The 23,739-nt window shown below is 41.8% G+C and overlaps 1 protein-coding gene across 3 annotated transcripts in view; it reads right to left on the bottom strand.

Moving 5' to 3' along the window:
• Nucleotides 1-23,739, bottom strand: part of ipo11 (importin 11) — a 593,411-nt gene that overhangs the window by 529,293 nt on the left and 40,379 nt on the right. For 2 of the 3 annotated variants that reach the window (XM_080186460.1, XM_080186476.1), the window contains exon 2: nucleotides 8,403-8,547. In XM_080186460.1, coding sequence (XP_080042586.1) covers nucleotides 8,403-8,540 — 138 coding nt within the window. In that variant the 5' untranslated portion in view covers nucleotides 8,541-8,547. Of the gene's footprint in view, nucleotides 1-8,402; nucleotides 8,548-10,141; nucleotides 10,253-23,739 lie in introns of those variants that run through there. The other variant, XM_080186468.1, reaches the window with a different exon arrangement.

Below are 23,739 nucleotides of genomic sequence, written 5' to 3'. Positions count from 1 at the left end.
GTGCACAACATTAAAAGCTTTTTCTGTTCACTTCTCCTTCAAACATTTCTGTACTTTTCTGGCCCCAAGGCATAGGACATAAATAAGAATGTACTAATTATGAATTTACATCAGTTTATTTATTTCAACAGGTGCCCAAGGTAATATTGATCAGGTGAAAAACAAATCATTCACAAAAATAGGTAATGTTGAACACTGAATTTTGTCACTTCATTTTGTTGTCACCTAACTTTTTTTTGTATTCACTCGCATACTGGAATCAACATTTTATAATTTCGGAATGTGGCCTCCTAGTGCCAACTGAAAGGCACTGGGATCATTCGCATGTAGGCAATTTTTTCCACAAGTAATATCGTCAGAACATGCCCATTCATTGTACCACAGCCTGAGCGTATGATGTCATCATGCATTGGTAATTGTGTGATTAATAGGATTCAAAATTTTGAAAATAGTGAAATAGTTTCAGAGATGAATATTTTTGAGAATTCATCTTCAGTTTATCTACAAGATTTTCTAATAAAATGGTATCCTATCTGGTAATAGGTTCTTCGGCTCTGGGGTTGCATGCTCCTTTGTTACGGATCTGAATCCAACCATTGCCACTTCACCTCTATCCTTTTCAATCAACTCAGCCACTTACAAAGTTCATCTGCCTCCAAGAATGTGCATACTTTACAAATGTTTTGTATTTTATTAGAGTCATAGAGGTTTACAGCATGGAAACAAACTGTACAGCCCAACTTGTCCATGCCTCCCTTTTTTTCAAAAACTCCTAAGCTAATCCCAATTGCCCGCATTTGGCCCATATCCCTCTATACCCATCATATCCATATAACTATCTAATTGCTTGTTAAAAGATAAAATTGTACTCGCATCTACTACTACCTTTGGCAGCTTGTTCCAGACATTCACCACCCTCTGTGAAAAAATTGCCCCTCTGGACATTTTTGTATCTCTCCCCTCTCACCTTAAAACTATGGCCTTTGGTTTTAGACTCCCCTACTTTTGGGAAAAGATATTAACTATCTACCTTGTCTATGCCCCTCATATATTTTATGGACCCCTATAAAGTCACCCCTCAGCCTCCTACACTCCAGAGAAAGAAGTCCCAGTCTGTTCAGCCTCTCCTTATAACTCAATCCATCAAGTCCCAGTAGCAACCTAGTAAATCTTTTCTGCACTCTTTCAAGTTTAAATGTCCTTTCTATAATAAGGTGACCAGAATTGTACACAGTATTCCAAATGTAGGCTTACTAATGTCTTGTACAACTTCAGCAAGATGTCCCAACTCTTGTATTCAATGTTCTGACTGATGAAACCAAGCATGCCGAATGCCTTCTTCACCACTCTGTCCACCTGTGACTCCACTTTCAAAGAGCTATGAACATGTACCCCTAAATCTCTTTGTTCTGTAACTCTCCCCAACACCCTACCATTAACTGAGTAAGTCCTGCCCTGGTTCAATCTACCAAAATGCATTGCCTCGCATTTGTCTAAATTAAACTCCATCTACCATTCGTCAGCCCACTGGCCCAATTGATCAAGTCTCGTTGCAATTGGAGGTAACTTTCTTCACTGTCCACTAGGCCACCAATCTTGGTGTCATCTGCAAACTTAGTAACCATGCCCTCTATATTTTCATCCAAATCATTTATATTAAATGACAAGTAACAGTGGGCATAGCACTGATCCCTGAGGCACACTGCTGGTCACAGGCCTCCAGTTTGAAAAACAACTCTCTACAACCACTCTCTGGCTTCTGTTAAGAAGCCAATTTTGTATCCATTTAGATATCTCACCCTTGATCCCATGAGATTTAACTTTATGCAACAACCTACTATGCGGTACCTTGTCAAAAGCCTTGCTAAAGTCCATGTAGACAACATCAACTGCATTGCCCTCGTCTACCTTCTTGGTTACACCTTCAAAGAATTCAACTAAATTTGTGGGACATGATTTTCCACTCATAAAGCCATGCTGATTGTCCCTAATCAGTCCTTGCCTCTCTTAATGCCTGTAGATCCTATCTCTCAAAATAGTTTCCAACAATTTACCCACCACAAATGTAAGGCTCACTGGCCTGTACTTCCCAGACTTTTCTTTCCAGCCCTTTTTAAACAAAGGAACAACATTTGTCACTCTCCAATCTTCAGGCACCTCACTCATGATGACCGATGATCCAAATATCTTGGCTTTGGGACCCGCAATTTCCTCTCTAGCCTCCCACAACATCCTGGGATATACCTCATCAGGTCCCGCAGATTTATCTACCTTGATGCGCTTTCAGACTTCCAGCACCTCCTTCTCTATAATATATACACTCCTCAAGCCATCACTATTTATTTCCCCAAGTTCCCTAACATCCATGCTTTACTCAACAGTAAATACTGATGAAAAATATTCATTTAGGATCTCACCCATCTCTTGTGGATCCACACATAGATTACTTTGTTGATCCTTAAGAGGCCCTATCTCTCCCTTGTTACTCTTTTGCCTTTGTGTTAGTAGAAGCTCTTTGGATTCTCCTTTGCCTTATCTGCCAAAACAATTTCGTGTCTCCTTTTTGCTCTCCTGATTTCTCTCTTAACTCTACTCCTACATCCCCTATACTCTTCAAGAGATTCACTATTTACTCAAAACATATCTAGATGAGAATCATTCCCCAAAGTTTACCATGCTACAGTACATTAGAGTCAGGAACTGATTGGCTCTTGCCATAGTACATCTTACTTCCAAGTTTACACTGACCACCAAATTGTGATCCATTTACAGCCTTTCTGAACTGCTAATGTCTATGGTTACTACTCTAACTGATTCAACAAAATACTTCTTTTCCATTTTTAACATCCTAGAAATCGACAGTTAGGACAATTTCAACAATAGTTTGGCGATGTTTCAGCACAACATGGTGTGCAGACAAACCCCTTAAGTGCCACTCTAAACTGAAACAAGCCACACACATTCAAGTGTCGCACTCCTGCCTAATGTCAAGATTGTGCCTCAATCAATGCCAACCACCGAAGGAAATGTCACTTAAGGCTTTTAAATTCACAGTCCTGTGATGCTATCACCACCATGCTCGACGGCCTAGTTTGGTGTTCTGTTCAGCAACACCCTCATTAAATAATTGATAACTGAGATCATTCTCAAATCTTTCCGTAGCCTCACCCCCTTCCCATTCCTATAATTTCCAGCCCCACTACATAAGCTAAACTGCCCCTTAGTGTCCAAAGATGTGTAGATTAGGTAGATTATGGGCAAGGTGCTCATTTAGAAGGTTGAATGCAGACTTAATGGACAGATCTGCCTGCTTCCGCACTGTAGAGATTCTATTGACTTCTCAGAAATCTGTGCTCCACCAATTCTATATTTTGAGCAAACTTACTTTTAATTGCTCCACCACCTGTGACAATGCCTTTAGTTACTTAAATCCAAAGTTCTGAAATTCTGCCCCTAAACCTCTTCATCTTAATTTTTTCATGGGATGCAAGCATCACTAGGCCAGCATTTGCTGTCCATCCCTAATTGCCTTCAAGGAGGTTTGATAAGCATCCTTCTTGAACTGCTACAATGCATGTAAAACACCCACAATGCTGTTAGGGAAGGAGTTCCAGGATTTTAACTCAGTGAAGGAATGGCAATATAGTTTCAAATCAAAATGCTTGGAGGTTCAGATAAGAACTTGCTAGCATTCCAACATGTCCTTTCTAGGTGGTGGAAATTGTGTTTTTGGAAGCCAAAGGAGCCTTGGTGAGTTGCTGTAGTGCAGCTTGTAAGTGGTACATTCTGTTACCACAGTACGCCAGTGCAGGAAGTGAATGTTTCAGGCGATTGATGGGATGTTAATCAAGGAAGCTGTTTTGTCCTGGGTGGCTGCGACCTTCTTGAGTGTTGCTGGAGGTGCACTCAGCCAGGCAGAGCATTCCATCACACTCTGACTTGTGCCGTGTAGACATTGGAGAAGCTTTGGGGAATCAGGAAGTGAGTTACTCTATTTGCCAATGTATTTATATTGCTGGTCCAGTTCAGTTTCTGGTCAGTAGCAACCCTCAGAATATTGATGATGGGAAATTCAGCGATAGTACTGCCATTGAAACTCAAGGGGAAGTGGTTAGGTTTTCTCTTGTTGGAGATGGTTATTGCCTTGCATTCGTGTGGCATGAACGTTAATTGCCATTATCTTTGTGTCCCTTCCTTCTTTTAAAATTTTTAGGAAACGCTGCCTCTCACAAAGTTGGAGGTTAGATGCCAAACTGTTCCTTCATATGGCACAGTATGGAATTTCTGACCTTCCTTTGAAGCATCTTGGTTTATTTCAGTGTTTTAAAGGTGCTGTGTAAGTACAAGTTGTTTTGCTAAAGAGTACTTTGCAATTCAGCTGCATTATGAAGGAAATAAAATAATTTTATCTTGATACTAAAACTTGTCACTGGTCGTCATTCTGCCAACTATACACATTCTTCTTCACCAGGACTCAGCCAAATCGCATTCCATTTCATTAAACCATGACTTGGGGGCTAGAACGGAGAATAAGGCACGTCACTCGGATGCACCTTCCCATTGTACTTGCATCATATCCATGCCAGATCTTGTTAAGGAATTTCTGTAGCGATCTATAACTTTGAATAAGAAATTCAAACTTCCAGTTAATCGCTAAAAGGACGACACAATATTTTAAGACATTTACTGCAATAAAAGATTAGCTGAAAACTGACATCTGTGATCGAGAAATCTGGGGAGGATGACAAGATGCATTATTGACTAAATTTCTTTGTAGGCAACTTTTACTTCAAACTACAGAACGGAATACTCCTTATTTTTAGCATAATTGAAAAAAAATAAATTTCACAAGTATACATATACTGCCCTTTATATAGACATTAAACTCTCTCAAAAATCAATCCGTTGATTGTTAGCTCCACAGAGTGAACTTCGGTTCTTTTCCTTTCTCAGCCTGATAACTTCTAATCTCTAGAACTGTTCTTCACAATGAAACTATTACTAGAAATCCTCCCTTAAGCACATGCTCGGTGAATTTTCCAGCTTTAGCACCTCACAAATTTCATATTTTCAATCCAAATGTGCATTTCCACCCATATTCCAGCACAATGAAGCACTGCATTTTGCTGCATTTGGCTACACCCTCTCACCCAGAACCTGACAGACTGTATCTGAGTGTTCTCAGGAGTTTTAGAAATCCTTGTCCACAAAGTCAACTTCCACGGCAATGTGAATCACATGGGCTTCATAGTCTGGTAAAAATGCTGATCAACTATCCTCAAGAGCCCAAGCTCTCTATCACCTTGGAACTAAATGTATAGCTTAAAACACAGCAGTTTACAATGTGACATTTGCAATGCTTTTCTGAGACTTTGGACATAGAGCTGCATTTATTTTACTGGAAAAAGGTTCACACTTGCAGACAATAGCAATCTAGGCTTTCCTTTAAACTTTACAAGCCTCATTGTCCAGATCCATTACCTGCAGACTTCTGGACAGGTCTCATGACCCCCTTAATTTTACCCTAAAACTAAAGACAACCCAAAAACATCATTATCATGTAAACCTCAATTATAATAACAAAGCAATCTTTGTTTACTTCCTTTTATTTCTCTCCACTGATGAGTGCAAGGCTAAAAGCTTCATTAGCATGGTTCCATTTTCAGCAATACTCTCCACCCACATCTCCCTGCTATACTGCAAGCCTCGTGCCTTCACCCCTGGATAAAAACTTAAACCCTTTCAACATATCAACTGTCTAGTTTTTGTCTCTCTCGTTATTACGGTGCCTAGTAAAACCAGTGGGCATTCTCACTTTTCACTATTCCTTCAAGTACAAGGGAGGCAAACTTGCAGTTATGATAGGCATCTGATGCCAGTTCTGGCTAGACCATATATTACAAGGTCAAGTCCTGCTCTTATCAGCTGAGGCCGTTCACCCAATCTGGGACCATCCCAGAATGAGCCTAGCACATCACTGTTAGGTGAGCACTGCTGCCTCACAGCACCAGGGACCCCGGTTCGATTCCCGGCTGTGCGGAGTCTGCACGTATTCCCCGGGTCTGTGTCATTTCTTCTGGGTGCTCCAGTTTCCTCCCACAGTTCAAAAGACATGCTGGTTAGGTCATGCTAAATTTTTCCACACTGTGCCCAAACAGGCGCCAGACTGTGATGACTACGGGATTTTCATAGTAACTTCTTTGCAGTGTTAACGTAAGCCTCCTTGTGACACTAATAGATAAACTTTAGAACATCAGCGTACAAAACAAGATCAAAGCATTTGCAACTATCTTTAGTCAGAGGTGCCGGATGGATGATCCATCTTGTCATCCTCCCCAGATTTCTCGATCACAGATGTCAGTTTTCAGCTAATTCAATTTGTGCTGTGTGATATATGTGGACACAGCAAAAGTTCAGGCTCAGAACATTCCGGCAACAGCACTGGAGACCTGTGCTCCAGAACTAGCTGTGCCCCTAGCCAAGCTGTTCCAGTAGAACGACAACACATCCACCCTGCAAAGTGGAAAGTTGGCCAGCTTTGTCCTGTCCACAAAAGCAATCCAGCCAATTACTTCCCCATCAGTCTACTCTTAATCATTAAAAAATGATGGGAAGTGTCATGAACAATACTACCAAGCACCACATGAACAGCAACATACAGTTCACTGATACTCAAGTTTGGGTTCATTGAGGCCTACTCAGCTCCAAGCTACACTACAGCTTTGCTCCAGCCATGGAGGAAGAGCTGAATTCAAGAAATAAGGTGAAAGTAATTGCCATGACATCATGACAGCATTTAGACCATGAGACCATAAGATACAGGAGCAGAATTAGGCCAATCGACCTATCAAGTCTGCTCTGCCATTCAATCATGGCTGCTAAGTTTCAACCATGTCAAGTCAACCATATTCTCCCACCTTTTCCCGTAACATCTGATCCCCTTACCAATCAAGAACTTATCTATCTGTCTTAAATATACTCAAATGCCTTGGCCTCCACGGCCTTCTATGGCAATGAATTCCATAAATTCCCACCATCTGGTTGAAGAAATTCTGCCTCATCTCAGTTCTCAAGGGTCACCCCTTTATTAGTCCAAAGATGTGTGGGTTATGTTGATTGGCCATGCTAAGTTACCCCTTAGTATTAGGGGGACTGGTTAGGGTAAATACATGCGGTTATGGAGATAGGGCCTGGGTGGGATTGTGGTCTGTGCAGACTTGATGGGCTGAAAGGCCTCCTTCTGCACTGTCAGATTCTATGACTCTATTCTGAGGCTGTGTCCTCAGATCCTAGTCTTGACTACTCATGGAAACATCTTCTCCACATTCACTCTTTCCAGGCCTTTCAGTTTTCTGTAAGTTTCCATGAGATCCCCCCCTTGTCCGTCTAATCTCCACTGAGTACAGGCCCAGAGTCCTCAAAAGCTCCTCATGCATCAAGCTTTTCATTCCCAGGATCATCCTCATGAACCTGCTCTGGACCCTCCTGCAGGGCCAGCACATCTTTCCTTAGATATGGATTTGACCAGGCGTGGAATTAACGAGCTCTCAAAAGTGGAATCAATGTGAATCGGGGGAAAATTCTTCACTGCTTAACAATCATATCTAACACAAAGGAATATGGTTGCGGTTGTTGGATGTCAGTCATCTCAGCCCTAGGACACCACTGCAGGAGTTCCTCAGGGTAATTTCACAGGTCAACTATCTTCAGCTGCTTCATCAATGACCTTCCCTCCATCATAAAGGCAAAAGTGGAGGTGTTCACTGATAATCACATATTTAGAACTACTCTGACATTGAAGCAACATCGATCAATACGCAACATGACTGGGACAACTTTCAGGTTTGACAAGTAACTTTCACGCCACACCAGTGCCAGGAAATGACCATCCCCAACAAGAGAGAATCTAATCATTGCCTCTTCACATTCAATGCCAATACCATCAATGAATCCTCCACTGTCCATGTGGGGGGTAGCACTGACCAGAAACTGACGTGAACCAGCCATAGAAATACTAAAAATACTCTTCTGAATTAAATAAATGCCCATAAAATCTGGTAATGCATAAATAAGTATTTACACCACAACTTCATTTGCAGATTAGGCACCATCTCACAGCAGTAGCCTAAATATTTGTCTTTCAAAAAAAAAGATAAAATTGGAGTCTTGAATTGATATTCCAATGCCAATGAGAACAGAAATATATACATGTTAAAACTGCTGTATAACAACAAATTTCATGTATATTTAATGAATTTCAGGAGTTGTCTGCTCACCACTACCCCATGATTGCAAATTAGACTAATTACTCGAGTAACTGTCAGTTACATACCAAGCTTTTACATTTGCTTATCTATGAACTATGCTAGGGGTGTGCACCCAACTGTGAAAGTACAACTCACCAATAAAGCTGAATAGAAACCAGGTTGTGTCTCCCATTGTTTTAATTGCTCCTCAGCTGGCTTCAATACAGCAGTGTCTTGACTAGCAGCCTGGGTCAAAGTCTGCAGGACAACACTGCTAGCACTACTGATATCCATAGAGAACCTGGCCAGAAAATAAGAAGCACTTTCAACATATATGGAGATAACAGTTAACTCTCAAAAATAAGCAAAGAATAGTATTTCCTCTAACGATTAAACAGCTTAGCATGGTAGATCAATAGCACAACATAAAAGTACTGAAACATTACCAGAAGAAACTCGCATCACTATTCTCACTATTAAGGTTATTGAGGAAAATGTGAAATTGATGAACCAGTCCATTGCATTTAAATCACCATAAACTGCACAGTCCATCCAATATAACACTAGGATTAGAATTTTTCCTCTTAAAGGAGATGTACGTACAGACTGTGAGTAATTTTAACTTACAAATTTATTTAAACTGTTCAATGCAATTGAATTAAAATGTAACATGAAAACAATTTGTCAGCTTTGGCTGCACTCTCACCTCTGGGTCATAAGGTTGTGCTCAAATTGCACACCTGAGACTTGAACAGAAAAATATAGGCCAACACTTCAACGCAGTGCTGCAGGAATATTGCAGTGTCAAAGGTGTCGCCTTTTAAATGAGAGGTTAAACCAAGGCATTGGCTCTCTCAAATTAATATAAATGACCTCATGGTGTTACTTCAAAGAGAAGTATCTGGGTGTACAGGCAGAGGGATCCGGATGGGCAGGTACACAGGTCACTGAAAGTGGCAACACAGGTGAAGAAAGTAGTCAAGAAGGCATAGGGCATGCTTGCCTTCATCAGCCGGGGCATGCAGCTTTATAGAATCTTAGTTAGGCCGCACTTGGAATATAGTATTGATAGCCACACTACCAGAAGGATGTGGAGGCTTTGGAGAGGGTACAGAAAAGATTTGTCAGGATGTTGTCAGGTCTGGAGAGCATTAACTATAAGGAGAGGTTGGAGAAACTTGGTTTGTTCTCACCGGAATGATGGAGGTTGAGATGCAACCGGACAGAAATCTACAAGATGAGTGGTATGGACAGAGTGGATAGTCAGAAGCTTTTTCCCAGGTGGAAGAGTCAATTATTAGGGGGCATAGATTTACGGTATGAGGGGCAAAGTTCAAAGAAGACGTACAAGGCAAGTTTTCTCAGAGGCTGGTGGGTGCCTGGAACTCGCTGCCGTTGGAGGTCGTGGAAGCAGATATGATAGTGACCTTTAAGGGGCACACTGACAAATACACGAATAGGATGGGAAGAGAGATATGGTCCCCGGAAAGGTAGGGACTTTTAGTTCAGTCGGACAGCACGGTCGGTGCAGACTTGGGGGGTCTGTGCTGTAACTTAGTTTGTTCTTAGAAATGAAATTCTCTCTTGTTCAATATTTATCACTCATCAACATCACAAGAACAAATTATATGGTCATTATCAAATTGTTTCTTGCAAGGCCTAATGTGCGCAAATTGGTTGCCAAGTTCCCTATATTACAGCAGTGGCCACACTACAAAAGTACTAACTGAGGCATTCAGTGGTTGTACAGGCATTCCATTAATGCAAATTTTTATTTTAATCTATTTCAAAAATGTAGGAAATACAGTCTTTAGTAATTTTCAAAAGAGTTCAATCTTAGTTCTGTTGTACAATCAAATTTTCCATTGTTACAGATTTGGGTCTGCCATAGATGCCTTCTAAGATTCCAAGGTGTGGATCATTCCTTTTAAAAGGCTATTCCTCATTTTATCAGGTACAGTCTAGTATCTGGTAGCTTGCAAGGAACCCAGAAGCTTAACAATGAAATTGTGATCCAGACCTGTGTTGGACACATATGCTCCTTTAATCTCTGTGAAAGCAGACCAAGTTAACATTAAATGAAGTGTCATTTGATTGAGTTCAAAGCTGTTTTATCAACAATAGAAAAATCAGAGAACACTGTCTGGCAAAATTAATTTTGTGCAATCATTCATTGCTACAGTCAAATATAAAAGAACATGACACCAGCTCAGTTGACGGGGTTCATTAAGTTGGATTCGCTCTGTCCCACCAACAGGGTGAAACCCATTGTTCCTTCAGGGAAGCAGCAGAAAATATCTCACTTTCAATGTCTTTGCTCATTCTTGTAAAGCCTCCCTGCAAAAAATAAAAACTATCCACGTCGAGGCATTGGATACCTATTGAATAACCAGGCATTACGAACAAAAAGGACACTGTCTGAGATTTGTACAGAACAGCTGCTCATCTTGCATTTAAAACACGTCTCACCTACCTATGAATAACCAGTTGAGCATAGAGCTATTGTGAGAGAAGCTATATTTTATGCTTGATTTGCCAATTTCAGAGACATACATAATTGCAAAACTGAAGCTGAAATGCAAATGAAACTGAAAGGAAAGGAGAAAAGGGTAAACAGAAATTAAATTGAACTTCCCAGTTTAAGGAAATTGGGAGCAGAGATTGTGAGGTCAAAACTGAAAAGACACGAATCAATCCAAGCCAGGCGATAGGAGCTGTTGATTCCATTGCAGCAGGTCAGACAAGCTAAAAGTTCAAGCGGAGGAGGCTAGATATAGAAGCTGAGAGTGAGAGAATAAGATGCTGCAGTTGTTTCTGTTACTTGAAGATAACATTGGTCCATCTACACCATCCATATAGAGCTGAGCAGGTTCTGCAGACACGTGAAACTTGTGGTAAAGACCATACCTGTGGAACTTGAGTTGTCTATACACTGCTTTTGACAAGGGGTCTCCCAGAAGAGAAGCTGAAATTCCTTGTAGGGAAAATGAGTTTGAAAGACTTGGTGACTGAATGTAATCACCAAAATCTGAATAGACGGCTGAATCAATTAATCAGATCGGCATTAGTTGTAGCTACCATTTAATTTGCAATTTATAATTCATATTCAACCACAATTTACTGTTAATGCATGTTTAACTTATTAATTCTGGATGAAGTATAGGATAGATAGTATTTAGTCTTTGGTTTAATAACTTACATGTGGTAAAGATCTTGACTTAAACTGTGATGTGATTCTACCCTTGAGGTAAATAACTGGGATTTTGCATTTCTCCTATTCAAAAAAAGTTATTGGTTTTTACCAAGATCATAACACTATCTAGTTAAACCACTTCCTTTCAAATGAAATCCTGCCCAAAATATATTGGGGCAACTCAGTTGGGACCTGAGTGCAGAAAACAATTTCAGAGTCACAACTAACAACATCCATTTTTAGCTCTACCCAATAGCAATTTGCTGTGCTTTTTGTTAACCACAGCTGAGTTCTACACAAACAAAATGAAAGTACATTTAAACAAACTTTGGGTTATCCTAATCAGACACAGAAGTATATTACTTATCCAAATCCTCCTCTTAATTGCATTAAGAACATAAGAAATAGGAGTAGGAGTAGGCCATCTAGCCCTTCGAGCCTGCCCCGCCATTCAATAAGATCATGGCTGATCTGAAGTGGATCAGTTCCACTTTCCTGCCTTCTCCCCATAACCCTTAATTCCCTTGTCTATCAGAAATCTATCCACCCGTGACTTAAATATATTCACCGAAGTAGCCTCCACCACTTCAATGGGCAGAGAATTCCAGAGATTCACCACCCTTTGAGTGAAGAAATTCCTCCTCAACTCCTTTCTAAACTGCCCCCCCCCCCACTTATTTTGAGGCTGTGCCCTCTAGTTCTGGTTTCCTTTCTAAGCGGAAAGAATCTCTCTAACTCTACCCTATCTACCCCCTTCATTATCTTATATGTCTCTATAAGATCCCCCCTCAGCCTTCTAAACTCCAACAAGTACTGGCCCAGTCTATTTAATCTCTCCTGATAAGCTAACCCCCTCATCTCCAGTATCAGCCTGGTGAACCTTCTCTGTATTCCCTCCAAGGCCAATATATCCTTATGCAAATAAGGGGACCAAAACTGCACACAGTACTCCAGTTACGGCCTCACCAGTGCCCTGTACAGTTGCAGCAAGACCGCCCTGCTTTTATATTCTAACCCCCTCGCGATAAAGGCCAACATTCCATTCGCCTTCTTGATCATCTGCTGCACCTGCAGACTGAGTTTTTGCGATTCGTGCACAAGGACCCCCAGGTCCCTCTGCACAGTAGCATGCTGCAACTCTTCACCCTTTAACTAATATTCCTTCCTACTATTACTACTTCTACCAAAGTGGATAACATTTGCTAACGTTATACTCTATCTGCCAGGTCCTTGCCCACTCAGTCAGCCTATCCAAATCTCTCTGCAGTCTTTCCGCGTCCTCCATGCAATTTGCTTTTCCACTCATCTTCATATCATCAGTAAATTTTGTTACCCTACACTCAGCCCCCTCCTCTAGGTTGTCCATGTATATGGTAAACAGTTGAGGTCCCAGCACCGATCCTTGCAGCACTCCACTAGTCACCAACTGCCAAACCCATTGATTCCAACTCTCTGCTTCCTGTTAGATAACCAATCCTCAATCCACGCTGACACTTTACCCCCAACTCCGTGTACCCTAACCTTCTGCAGCAACCTTTTGTGAGGCACCTTATCGAACGCCTTCTGGAAATCTAAAAACACCACATCCACTGGTTCCCCTCTGTCTACCACACTAGTCACATCTTCATGTGAGAAACACAGCTCACAGTTAAACAATTTAGTCAAGTCAAGTTCTGAAGGAGCAAGATTTTATTTGTCGTTCTTGCAAGACCGGGTGTCTAGTCAAAATAGGCACACCTTACATAGATTTGCAGCACATTTTATACTGTTTTTCAAACATTGTGATGGCTTGTATTGTGTTATTCCCCCTTATTTGGCTGTTAACCTTGTTAACTTTAAACACTGTAAATGGCTTGTATTGTGTCATTCCTTCAATTAACACTCTCTCAACTCCCATTTTGCGCTTAATCTCATCACTGCGGTTATCTGTTTCGTGTAACCTAGTTAACTGTCTGTCATGTGCCTCCCCCTTTCTGTATGCTGCTGAACTCGTCCATCACTGCTGATTGTACTGTTAGCTCTTGCAGCCTTAAAAATTACACTACTTCTCACAATCCCCCCTTTTCTTTTTACTGTCTGTAATTTTTCACTAGCATCCCTTTTTCCAGGTTTAGTCCAGATATGCGCGAGTAGGTTGTTCCAGTTTGGCTAACATACTATTCACTTGCTCGTCCCAATCTTATATAATTTATCCAATCTACGTTCTTATTTATTGTTACCCACCAAAACAAGGATTCAAACCCAGCTGTAATCTGATTTCGAGCTTTAAATTCATCTGGAACTCCCCGAGGCACTCCTATGGGATCTAGATATATCTTTTCATCAAAAGAAATTCCTATCACTGATCTCTTGTTTTTCCTGATCCTTTTGATTTTTCAAATGCCAGGGTAAATGGTATAGCCAATTGGACAATTGCACATGTACCTTTCCACTGAGGGGGTAGAGTTGGCCTCAGTACCCTTCCTCCACAATACCACCATATATCTGCTCTGGGGATTTTCAATGATGAATAGTTCCCTCCCATTCCGTTCTCTGTAATGCTCCTGACCTCTGAGCATGATTCTAACTCCCCCATATTATGAGTTAACTCTGCCCTTTGTCGGTTCACACATGAAGTGTGATTCACAACGGCAGTGAGAAACTGAGGGGGAGTTTTTAAGTTCTTTGCTTCCACAGGAGGGAACATCAGGGATAGGGATGTGCAGTTCGGGTTGCCCCATGCTTCCTTTTCTTGATACAGGGCTAACATGCACTCCATACCTCTTCTGTCGCGTTTCCATCCCAGAGGGAAGGGTACTATTTGGGCCACTGGCTTCCCAGACGCACAGGCATAGCAATTGCTTTTATTTAAGCTTTTTACAGTGTATTTGACCCATTCTACCCAGGCATTAGTCTCCTCATACCCAGTCTCTATTTCAAGGATTTGTTTTAGGTTGTTTACTTCGACCACTCTTACTGCCCTTGGGTCGTTTTGGGGAACCTTATCATTCTAGTCAGGTGTTTTCAAATTTTTATCTACATAGATTCGGAAACAACATTTCAATTTGCTATCTTTTCCTCCCTCCTTTACCCTAATTCCAAATACTGCCTGGTGCCATTGTTGGTCCCTGGTCCAGTTACCTGTAAAGAAGGGCCCACCAGCTATGGAGTACCGGGAGAGGTTCTTAGGATCTAAGACTGGACCGCTTATTTTTTTTTTCAGTCCATTTAGAACATAGAACATAGAACACTACAGCGCAGAACAGGCCCTTCGGCCCACGATGTTGCGCCGACCAGTTACAAAAACAATGACCCACTAGCCTATACCAATCCCTTTTCGTCCATAAACCTATCCAGAGATCTCTTAAACGCCCCCAAACTAGACGCATCTACAACTGCAGCAGGCAGGGCATTCCAATCCCTCACCACCCGCTGGGTAAAGAACCTACCCCTGACATCCGTCCTGTAGCTACCCCCCCTTAATTTAAAGTCATGCCCCCTCGTGCTAGCTTTCTCCATCCGAGGAAAAAGGCTATCACTATCCACCCTATCTAAACCCCTAATCATCTTATATGTTTCAATAAGATCCCCTCTTAGCCGCCTTCTTCCCAACGAAAACAACCCTAGATCCCTCAGTCTCTCCTCATAGGACCTCCCCACCATACCAGGCAACATCCTAGTAAACCTCCTCTGCACCCTCTCCAACGCCTCCACATCCTTCTTGTAATGCGGGGACCAGAACTGCACACAGTACTCCAAGTGCGGCCGCACTAGAGTAGTGTACAGTTGCAACATTACACTGCGACTCCTAAATTCAATCCCCCTACCAATAAACGCCAAGACACCGTACGCCTTCTTGACAACCATATCTACTTGATTCCCAACTTTCAGGGATCTATGTACACACACACCTAGATCCCTCTGTTCATCCACACTATTCAAAGTCCTCCCGTTAGCCCTATACTCGACACATCTGTTGCTCCTACCAAAGTGAATTACCTCACACTTCTCCGCATTAAATTCCATCCGCCACCTCTCGGCCCAGCTCTGCAACCTATCTAAGTCTCCCTGCAGACTATGACACCCTTCCTCACAATCTACCACACCTCCAACTTTGGTGTCATCAGCAAATTTACTAATCCACCCAACTATACCCTCATCCAGATCATTAATAAAAATTACAAACAACAGTGGCCCCAAAACAGATCCCTGAGGCACACCACTCGTAACTGCACTCCATGATGAATATTTACCATCCACCACCACCCTCTGTCTCCTATCTGATAGCCAATTTGGTCCCTATAAGATTGTATTCCTTATCTAGGCATTCTGATCTTGGCTGCATATGTTTCTGATGAAGGGATATTATGGAAGGGAGTTTACCCCAAGGATACTTTCCGTCGGCATAAAATTGTAAGGATTCTACCGAATATTTTTGCTGGCTCACCAGATCCCCACATATTACCAAAGAACACAGGTCTGTCTCTACTACCTGTGTTGTAGTGAGATCCAGAACCGTAACTGAGCTCATAGTGTTTCCCTTGTCCTCTTCTAACTTATCTGAATTATATCCCATACTTGTAAGTACTCTCTTGGACAAGAGGAAGGAAAGCATTATCCAGGTTACCCCTTCCATTCTATCCCTTTCTCGTTACCTTTTAGGAGAGAACTTAATTCAAAACAGTTCCTTTCCCGCGCTCACGCCGCAACTAAAAATTGATTATTTAGAGTCTTTTAAATTTCAGCTTCAAAGGTTCTTCAGTCAGTTTGACCATCCACGTGTTGGAATTATCTGGAGGTTTTACCAGTCCCTTGATTATAGTATGATGTGTCCACCCCTTTTCAGCAGTCCTGATTACTGTCTCAGTTGTTAGGAGTGCTTGATATGGTTCCTCCCATTCCGGTTGCAGCTTAGTTTCTTTCCATGACTTTACCAGGACCCAATCTCCTGGTTGAATTGTATGTACCGTGAAGTCGAGGGCTGGAGTCTGCGACAATAATCCTTGTTTCCTAAGGGAAGATATCGAGGAGGACAGGCCCAGTATATATTTCTTTACAAATTGATCATTCATTTCAGGAACCGGTAACTCCCCGACTGCCCCCATACAAGGTAGTCCAAATAGCATTTCATAGGGGGATAAACCCAAATCCTTTCGAGGAGCTGTACAAATACGCAAAAGTGCTTTTGGTAAGCACTTAGTCCAAGGGAGTTTCGTTTCTATTATCAGCTTAGATCCTCTGTCCACTTTAAAACATTAGGTTCTTCTTCTAACAGTTTCAAATATAGTTGTTTAGTTTTCTGTGCGTACCCTTTGATCCACAATCTACAGTATCCTACTAATCCCAAGAACCTCCTAAGTTCCTTTTTAGTCCATAGTATATTTAGATCTAGGATTCCTTGTATTCTTTCTGGATCTATTCTTCTCCTTCCCTCACTGATTAGGTGTCCAAGGTATTTAACTTCCTTCTCTACGTACTGCAGCTTTTTCTTTGACACCCTGAATCCCTGTTGTCCCAGATAATTCAATAAGCTATTTGTGGCTTCTATTACCTTTTCCTTTCCTCCTCCTGTTACTAGTAGGTCATCTACATATTGTAGTAACGTGATTTCATCAGGCTTTTTAAATCTTTCTAACACCTGCTCTAAGACTTGACCGAAAAGATTTGGGGACTCTGTGAACCCCTGTGGGAGCACTGTCCACCTGAACTGCTGTTTCCGTCCTGTGATAGGATTTTCCCACTCAAAAGCAAATAAGTCTCGACTTTCTTCCACCAGTGGGCATGTCCAAAATGCATCTTTTAGGTCCACTACACTGAACCATCCGTGATCAGGAGGAATCTTGCTTAATAAAATATAAGGATTAGGGACAATGGGGTGTCGCATCGTCACTATCTGGTTCAGGGCCCTTAGGTCCTGTACCAGGCGGTACGTTCCCTCAGGCTTCTTCACAGGCAATATAGGGGTATTATAAGGGGACATGCAGGGTTCTAACAGTCCATCTCTAACCAATCCTTCAATTACTGGCTGTAATCCTTTTTTTCCTTGCAAAGGTATAGGGTATTGCTTAACACACACCGTCTCTCCTTTTTTAAAATTTATTTGCAGAGGAGGAGCGTCTAATCCCCCTCGGTTTCCTTCCCCTGCCCAGACTATCGGGTCTATTTGCTGTTCCTGTCCGTCTGTTAATACTGCCATGGTTACTGTTAATTGGTTCTTTTCTACTCCAATTGCCAAACCCAATTTAATTATTAAGTCTCTGCCTAATAAACTACTGCCAACTTCTGGTATGTATAAGAGTTGACCCTCTATCCGCTCAGTCTGGTATTTAAGCATAATCGGTTCAAACATGGGGACTGTAAAACCTTCCCCTTTTACCCCGATACCATTAATTTCTTATCGATTAACTTTATTCCTCTCGGTATAAAATTCAGAGAGGATCTAGTGGCCCCCGTATCCACCAGAAACACCGCATCTTCTTGTTGGGGACCCACCTGCAGATTTATCAAGGATTCCCGGTGGATCCCCGGGGGTAGGAACCCCTGACCTCCCTAGTCTTCATCCATACTCATGAGAGGGACTACCCTCTCTTTTTGTAATTCAGGGCACTGTCTTCTAAAATGTCCAACCATTCCACAGTGATAACACCCCTTTTGTTGGGTTCTTTATGTTACCCCACCTTTTAGTGCCCCACCTTTTCTACTTCCTCGTTCCTTCCTTTCAACATACTGATACCCTCGTGTCTTTCCCTCAGTTATTGGTTCCACCCTCTTCCTCACAATCTCATCTACGGCCGCTACCATTATCTTTGCCTTCTGTTTCTCTGTCTCATCTCAGTCAGCTCCTCTTTTTTTTCCTTTTCTATAAAGATTGGATTCAATCCACGGGGCATTAGGGAAATAAGGGCCTGCATCCTAATTGGTTGTGGGTTTAGGGTTGCTTCTTTTGCTATTTCATTGGCTAGCCTGTCCACGGGCATCTCCTTGATCCTTTGGAATATTAAATGTCCCAAATATAACACCTGTGCTTATCGTCTACTATAAAGAAAAACTTATCCTGTGAGTTCAAGTTCAAAGCTATATCTAATACTATAAATACTTCCTGGGACAATGATAATACCAAAATTTGGCCTTTGAACTCCAGGGCTGGAGTTTTCCCAGTGACACTAGGATCTGATGTCTTTCCCTGGTGTGAAGTATTTAAATTGGTCAATGGATTATTCACTGTTCCTCTCCTCGTTACCGGAGCAAGGTTAAAGACCTTCTCCTCAGTATTAAAGTCACCCCCAGGCGCTGTGAGTTTCATGGTCATACTGCCGGGGTAGGGAGGTGATGTCCCTCTGCAGTAGTCTTCTAACACTTGGTTTTGTTTCTCCAGTTCCCTTACTCTGAATTCTAATTCCTTAATCTTTTTTATCCCCACTCCACTTCTTAGTGGAAGTGACTACTTGTTCAATTAGTCCAGCTAACTGATGTATTAACAATACTGCTATTTTCTTTGTTTGGTTTCTCTTTTCTAACTCTCTAATCTGTGATTCTGACGTTTTAGTTTTCTCCTTGTCGTCAGCCCAATATTTTTTTACCCAAGACTGAGATGTATTCAATTAATCTGGTTTAAACCTGTTCAATTAATTCAAACTAAGAGAATTCCAATTTTCTTAGTTCTGTCCTTTTTTTTCAATCATTTCCATTGTTGATCTAGTGGGTGAAATGGATCCCACCCCTAGGTCGCTCTTATCACAGTCCGGTGATACCTATCAGGGGTGATCAGTCCCCTCCGTACCACCGCTTACACTCGTGAGCTTACACCTTTAAGCTCACACTATTAAGTCGGCTTTCTTTCTTACTCACGTCTGAACATCACATCCCAGGCATCCTTCTCTAGCCTTTACACCCACTTCAAACTCCTGAGCTTTGCGTAGGGGGCTACCCCTCTTAACAACTGGTCTAGGGCTAGGTGTAAAGACAGATGCCTCCTTGTCTGTACGTGCTCAGCTCAGACCTCTCACACACACTCACACTTTTTCATCACAGATGAGCACCTACTGTACTTTGATTCACTCCCTTAAATTTGGTAATCTGTTCCGGAGCTCCAGTTGTGGCCATTCAACCGGACCCGTAAACAGATCCCAGGTTTCAGCACCAATCCTTGTAGGTAAAGATACCTCTGAGACTAATTGTGAGTCAAAGTACAGCAGTTTAATTAACTAAAGCCTGATTCAGAAAATCCAAAATAAGATTTATTTTTATCACCATTAAATATCCTCACTAAATCAAGACCCTTGCACCTTCTTACAATTCTGGTACAATAAAACAAAACATCACTTGGAGCACAGATGCACGAAGAAATACTGAAAGCATTCTAATGTGCAATCTATATGTTTAATTATTTCTACAGCTCTGCCTTTGTAACCAACACAGGCAAGTACATAATCAAATCTACTATGTGCCTAAATGGTTATCTCTCCTCACAACTTTAAGATGCAATATAATGCCACCTTTCCCACTTGGCAGAATTCAAATCTCTGTCCGATCCCTACATAATTTAGTAAACTTAAAAACTTAAAGCAATTCACTTTGATTGGCTATATCTATTACATCACATGAGGGTCTCAATTACACAGTTACACCCTCTCTCTCTCTCTCTCTGTACCATACAGAGTCAGCCTGCTTGTCTCTTTTTAACCCTTTACTGATGGGAGCTCACTGGCCTCTAATAAATTTGACCATGTTTGATTCGGGTGCCTCATGTCGTGACAAATCCCTTTCTCTCTCAAACAGTCATATAGTCATTGCACAATTCCAAATACATAACCACTATTAGCGTTCTCCCCGCACCTCAGTAAAAGCCCATGTCAGGGTTCCCAGTTCCACTGACATACTTCTCTCTACCTCTTTCTGCTCAGACCAATTGTAGGTCCATCCCATTCATGCTGATCCATCTATATACTTCGTGACCCATCCACAAACTCCAGTGCCTCTAGGGGCACCTCCCTTATTCGACTTTCCTCTGCTCCCTCATCACATAACCTCCCCCGCAGCCCCTAAATTAACATTATCCAGCAACTTGCATGATCAATTCCTTCCTGGGACGCCGGCTGCTTCTGTCTCACATATTTATTAAGAATCTGACAAACCCAATCCTCAACCGAACCGTACTTTGGCCAGAAGACGGACGGACTCCTGATTGGTTCCTTCACCCAAACAAAACACAATATTTCATCATTGTCGTCTTGTTTTTATCCCTAGTACAAGTACTAGTGCCCAAACCTTCCAACATCCTTCCCAACGGACTTTCTGGAGGGATGTTCCCTGGGGCCCCACCCTTCTTCCAACATCCGTCCCAAAGGACTTTCTGGAGGGATGTTCCCTGGGGCCCCACCCTTTCTCCGCGGATTCCCAGCACCTTTCCCGGGGGACTTTGTCCTACTACCCCCACTTCCCATGGTTTACCTACCACGACCCAGTCGCCAAGGCAATACTTAAAAGTCACTTTTCTTACCTTGGTCCGCAGCGTTGCCCGACCACACGACGGTGCCTATCGTTTCCCACTTACTCGTTCAGAACAACTTTCCTAGGATTCTCAACAGTCAGTGGCAGAGAAGTCCACCGATGAACACCTGGGACCATTCAATTTGGAACGGGACGCGTCTTCCCAGTTGTCACCGGCAACCTCCCTACCAGGGATGTTAGGATCCCGGACGAGCCCCCAATTGTGAGAAACACAGCTCACAGTTAAACAATTTAGTCAAGTCAAGTTCTGAAGGAGCAAGATTTTATTTGTCGTTCTTGCAAGACCGGGTGTCTAGTCAAAATAGGCACACCTTACATAGATTTGCAGCACATTTTATACTGTTTTTCAAACATTGTGATGGCTTGTATTATGTTATTCCCCCTTATTTGGCTGTTAACCTTGTTAACTTTAAACACTGTAAATGGCTTGTATTGTGTCATTCCTTCAATTAACACTCTCTCAACTCCCATTTTGCGCTTAATCTCATCACTGCGGTTATCTGTTTCGTGTAACCTAGTTAACTGTCTGTCATGTGCCTCCCCCTTTCTGTATGCTGCTGAACTCGTCCATCACTGCTGATTGTACTGTTAGCTCTTGCAGCCTTAAAAATTACACTACTTCTCACATTCATAAAAATCCAGTAAATGCATTAAACACGACTTTCCCTTCACGAATCCGTGCTGCATCTGTTTGATCAAACCATTCTTCTCTAGGTGTCCTGCTACTTCTTCTTTGATGATGGATTCTAGCATTTTTCTAACTACGGATGTTAAGCTAACCGGCCTGTAGTTCCCTGCCTTTTGTCTGCTATCTTTTTTAAACAGCAGCGTAACAGTAGGTGTTTTCCAATCCGCCGGCACTTCCTCAGGGTCCAGCAAATTTTGATAAATAATTACTAAGGCATCTGCTATTCTGCCATTTCTTTCAGAACCTTGGGATGCATTCCATCTGGTCCCGGGGACTTGTCTACCTTCAGTCCCATTAGTCTACCAAGCACTACCTCTCTACTGACAGTAATTGTATTAAGGGCCTCATCTCCTACCAACCCTCTATCTTTAATATTCGGTAAGCTATTTGTGTCCCCCTCCGTGAAGACTGACATAAAAAATTTATTTAAAGTCTCAGCCATTTCCTCGTTTCCCACTATTAAATCCCCCCTCTCGTTCTCCAAGAGTCCAACATTCACTCTAGCCAGTCTCCTCTTCTTTATATATTTGTAAAAACTTTTACTATCATTTTTTACATTTAGAGCTAGTTTAGTTTCACACTCTATCTTTCCTTTCTTTATCGCTTTCTTAGTCATTCTTTGTTTTTTTTTAATCTTTCCCAATCTTCTAATTCCCCACTATTTTTAGCCACTCTGTACGCATCAGTTTTTAATTTAATACTCTCCTTTATTTCCTTCAATATCCACGGCTGGTTATCCCTTTTCTTACAGTCCTTCTTTATCACCGGAATATTTTTCTGCTGAGTACTGAAAAAGATCTCCTTAGAAATCCTCCACTGTTCCTCAGCTGTCCTACCAACCAATCTGTGCCCCCAATCTACATTAGCCAATTCTGCCTTCATCTTATCCAACTCCCCTCTGTTCAAAAAGAGGACACTGGTTTGGGACCCCACTTTCTCACCCTCCATCTGCGTCAGAAGTTACTGCGTCAGAAGTTAGTTTCCTCAAATCATTTGGTGCCCATTTTGGCCACCATGCAAGCCATTGACTCAATGGCAACATTCCATCTTAGAGAAGGAAGAAAGTCCAGAGGTGTTCCAATTAAAAGCACACTGGAAAATTTTTAAAAACTACAGATGCATCATTTAATAGTTATAGCACAAGGCACCATTCAGTATACCCTGTGTCAGCTCTCTCCATAAGCAATTCATCTTGTCCCATTCATCCCCATAGGTCTGCAATTGGTCTCTCTTCAGATAATTACCCAATTGTCATTTGAAAGCCTCAATTAAATTTGTCTGCCTTACACAATGCATTCCAATGCATTCCAATGCATTGCAATGCAATGCAATGCATTCCAAATCCCTCACCATTCGCTGTGTAAAATGCTTTTTTTTTTCATTTTATTTCTCATTTTTTGGCATTCACCTGAGATCATTTCCCTTTGGTTCTGAATACTTCCACCAATGAAAGCAGATTCTCCCTATCTACTCTCTCCAAGCTTCATGGCTTTGAATATCTATACTGAATCTCCAATTACCCTTCTCTTCTCCAAGGACCACAAGGCCAACTTCTGCAATCTATCCATGTATCTTAAGTTTTTCACCCCGAGACCATCCTCGTGCATCTTTTCTGCACCGTCTCCACATCCCTTCAGAAATGTGATGGCCAAGACTGGACAAACGAAAATTTTGTAAAAATTTCTCATTTTTATATGTATTGCCCTGATTTAAAGCCCAGGATCCCATATGGTTTATTAACCTTCAGCCTCCCTTGATGCCCACATCTTCCTATTCCTGCAGCCATTTTAGAATTGTACCATGTAATTTATATTGCCCCTCTTTGTTCTTCCAACTAATTACTTCATACTTCTCCACATTAAAATTTTATCTGCTACTTGTCCATTCCATTCGCCTCTGCCTTCGTGAAAATCATCATTACCCTCCTCACACAACCAATTTTATATCTATTCCACTTCCTTTTTATTCCTTGGGCTCTAACTTTGCTGACAAGTCTGTTATATGGCACTTCATTAAACTAAAAGTTCTCTCACCACTGAGGTTAAACTTACTGGCCTGTAGTTGCTGCATTTGTCCTTCCACACTTCTTTGAAAAAGAGTGCAACATTTGCATTCACCAATAT

This window comes from Carcharhinus amblyrhynchos, chromosome 1 (assembly GCF_965287045.1).
Source record: "Carcharhinus amblyrhynchos chromosome 1, sCarAmb.v2.hapA, whole genome shotgun sequence".
In the NCBI taxonomy this organism is placed as follows: domain Eukaryota; kingdom Metazoa; phylum Chordata; class Chondrichthyes; order Carcharhiniformes; family Carcharhinidae; genus Carcharhinus; species Carcharhinus amblyrhynchos.
Note: the sequence above shows the minus strand (reverse complement) of the source record. Positions and strands in the feature narration are given on the sequence as shown.